Source organism: Aplysia californica, unplaced genomic scaffold (genome assembly GCF_000002075.1).
Source record: "Aplysia californica isolate F4 #8 unplaced genomic scaffold, AplCal3.0 scaffold02099, whole genome shotgun sequence".
NCBI lineage: Eukaryota > Metazoa > Mollusca > Gastropoda > Aplysiida > Aplysiidae > Aplysia > Aplysia californica.
Genome location: NW_004799369.1, coordinates 1 through 3,360, shown reverse-complemented (window position 1 = coordinate 3,360; position 3,360 = coordinate 1). Strand labels below are relative to the sequence as shown.

General features: G+C 40.1%; 1 protein-coding gene across 1 annotated transcript; it reads right to left on the bottom strand.

Moving 5' to 3' along the window:
* Positions 1-350: 350 nt before the first annotated feature.
* LOC106014065 lies at positions 351-1,017 on the bottom strand (the record flags this gene model as incomplete). The annotated part of the gene is given in 2 exon segments (XM_013091098.2): positions 351-520; positions 891-1,017. Coding segments are annotated over 2 exon segments (234 nt in total), but the record flags the coding sequence as incomplete, so codon positions are not given.
* Between the last annotated feature and the right edge of the window lie 2,343 nt (positions 1,018-3,360).

The following is a 3,360-nucleotide window of genomic DNA, read 5'->3' as shown; positions in this document are numbered from 1 at the left end:
TTCTTCTTCTTCTTCTTCTTCTTCTTCTTCTTCTTCTTCTTCTTCTTCTTCTTTTTCTTCTTCTTCTCTTCTTCTTCTTCTTCTTCTAAAAATATGGATTTTTACCTATACGCCCCCTTTATCAACTTTGTTGGGCCTTTTGCCTTCTAGGTTTTTTTTCTTGTTTTTTTTTTGTCCTTCATGGACAAAGTAAAACATAAGGCTGTCTCAACATTGGTTTGAATGTTTATTCACCCGTTTTCTTCTTTGTCCATGCCTATTTTGTCTTAAAGTCCTGTTAGGTCAACGACATCATAAGGCAGGAGTACTTTTTCCGGCCGAGTCGCCACAAGGTAAACTACTCCAAAAATCATTGTTTGCATTATTATACTTAAACAGAAGATTATGACATTGATGTTGGGTTGAATGGTTACTCACTTCTTTTCTTCTTTATCCTCTTCTACTGTCATGTGACCCAGTGCCGTCCCTACGTCATGAAGCCAAGTCCGGTACTCGCTGTCCCATAGCCATGTCTGGCTACCTGTTGTTGTAACAGCCAGGAGGGAAGGGGGTAACTAGGGTCAGATCTAGATAAAACAGGATTTTTTAAAATATCAATAAATTTACCCCCCACCCCCTCCCCACTCAGTCTTTTTTCTTCGTGGGCGACACAGTTTAGATCATTTAGGAGGCTGGTTTCCAACCCTGCCTGTAAAAGTTCCGAAGATAAGAGGTGTTACAAAAGAGTAACAAACACAAAAAAGAAGGAGGAGAGATAAGGACAATAGAAGTTGTGTTTTGTTTTGATTTTTTAGGAAAGAAGGAGCTAACTATACCACAGCAACCACTCATCATCCTTTAAGGACAGATTAACGAACAAGACAATGAACCATATATTATTATGTAAGTACTCTGTGCTGTGTCCCCTTCCTCTTGGCAACTTGTCTGTCTGGATTTGTCTCTCCCTGAACTCTGACGCTGAGCAAGCAAAGATGAACCTACAGCTGGGAGCTTCCTCCAGTGGTCTCTCTGTTCCTCCTGATGATGGTGGGATAGTGAGACATTGAAGAGCTTATTGTATTTGTGGCTCAGTGAGATATTGAGTCAGAACATTAAGAACTATTTACGTGTTGCTATTGAAGATATTTATAGAAAGCCCAAAGCATAACTTGTGCTTTTTTTTTTCAGGGAAGAGCGCTATATGAAAATCATTTTTGAATCCCCCCCCCTTGGGAACATCGATGGTTGTGCACAATACTCATGTTGACAAACTGTTATCGAATTTGTGACACTCCCGACTGGGCTTATCAATGCGTGTGAGTGTGTGTTTGTGTATCAATGTGTGTGTGTGTGTGTGTTTGTTTGTTTGTTTGTTTGTGTATGTGTGTGTGTGCGCGCACGTGTGTGTGTATGTGGGTGTGTATGTGTGTGTATGTGTGTGTATGTGTGTGTGTGTGTATGTGTGTGTGTGTGTATGTGTGTGTGTGTGTGCGCGTGCGTGTGTGCGTGTAAGTTAATCTGTTCGGAGGTGAACTTTTCATAGCTTCCACTCTGGAATCTCACTGGAGTTTCCTACTTGTGACGGAGAAACTCCTAACCATTGCACCACGGGCGCCCGTGTGGGAATCAGTGTTATCAGATATCCCCGTCGTTTCGCTGAGAAACTGTAGACCGCATTGTTAACATTGGTTTCACGACTGTGTGGAATCATGCATTCGTCAGATTTTGGTTATATGGTTTTATTGATATCGTCTTAATTAAAGATTGTTCATTTGTCATTTTTTGGTCTAAAAAATGCTCGTATCTTGATTAGAAGTCGAGATATTTTCTACCTTGTGTCAACTGTTTTCTGTAAAATCCGCACTGAAATGTATTTTATATAAATCAAAATGATGTTAAACCAATAAAGAAAATATCGATATAGAATTCCCCACACAGGCGTTAAATGTTGGTTTCTTGGACTTCATAATTGAACAACTCCTGACTTCACCACGATGTCTCCAGATTCTTAAAGGCAGAGTCGAGACAGCCCAATTGGAAAATAAATCTAGTCTAAATCAACGCTTATTAACTTTTTAAAGCTACTCACTTTTAACACATTCAAGAGCCTAAGATTTTCGCACTGTCCACCAACATGAACCTCCAAGCGGGGCAATCAATAACAATTGAACTACCTGAGCATTTCTATTCCTGCAAAATTCATCATACTCTGTATAACTTCGAAGAGGGTGGTTGGTGGACGCTTTGGTGTGATTTATACCTTATTTCCTATCGAACATCTATCGTCATTTTTTCTCCGACTTTTTTCCTTTGTATGTTACTCTCGTGTAACCCCTCTAATCTTCTGCACCCATATGACCTGTATGAGTTGCGAGCGCCGTAAAACCTTACTAAAACTACAAACTAAAAGGCGTTACTTCGACAGCCATGGTCTGTTAAGATATCCACAAAAGAGACCAAAATAAATGCCTGCAAAGATGCCATCCAAAATGACCAATTACTCACAGTCACTAATGAACATAATCTTCACTTGGGATTATCTGTTCATTAAAGTGAAATTTGTTGTAAAAGTCAGCCTGTCCTCAGTTTCTGGTCAACTTTTAAACAATTCGTTTGAACAATACAAATCGATACTCTCTCCTACGAATCGTAGCTTCGTTAAAAGCGGACACGACTACGACACTAAAGAAACAAAAATCGATTCCCTTTTCGGCATGTCCATTCACAAGAGTCTGAAGATAAGAATGAATTCCGGATGAATCGTAATCGTTATCCTTCAGGGCTCCTCTTTGCCTTTGTTATTTTCCAAGAACGGCTTGCCAAGCCTATGAAATGACTAATTGTATACACAGACACACACACACACAAGTGAAGTTACGAAATAAATAAAAAAAATAAACACAAGTGAACATTTATAGTTTTCGTATTTACCGTAAACAGACGAAAGTGAACAGTAGCTGGTTTTTAAACGCCCAGGTTGGCAAGCAGGGGATTAAAGCTTTGTTTGGATAAGATTACCCTTCCTCTTCTCAGCCTCTGGCCAGCCAGCTCCTCACCGCTCTCTGTATAATCCTTGCAGCTTTCTGGCGTGGTGAGAGCATAAAGGTCGCCCACCTTGACACAAGCGTAAAAAAGTATAAGTATAGATATATAATTGACTGGACTAGATCAAGACTCAAGTAGATGGATTTGGGTGATGAGAATGGGAAAAAGGGAGAGGAGGAGCGGGTGATACAAAAAGGGACATACAGAGTAGAATGTGTGCATTGATATTCTATACAGTATCATAGTGTGTGTGTGTGTGTGTGTGTGTGTGTGTGTGTGTATGTGTGTGTGTGTGTGTGTGTGTGTGTGTGTGTGTGTGTGTGTGTGTGTGTGTGT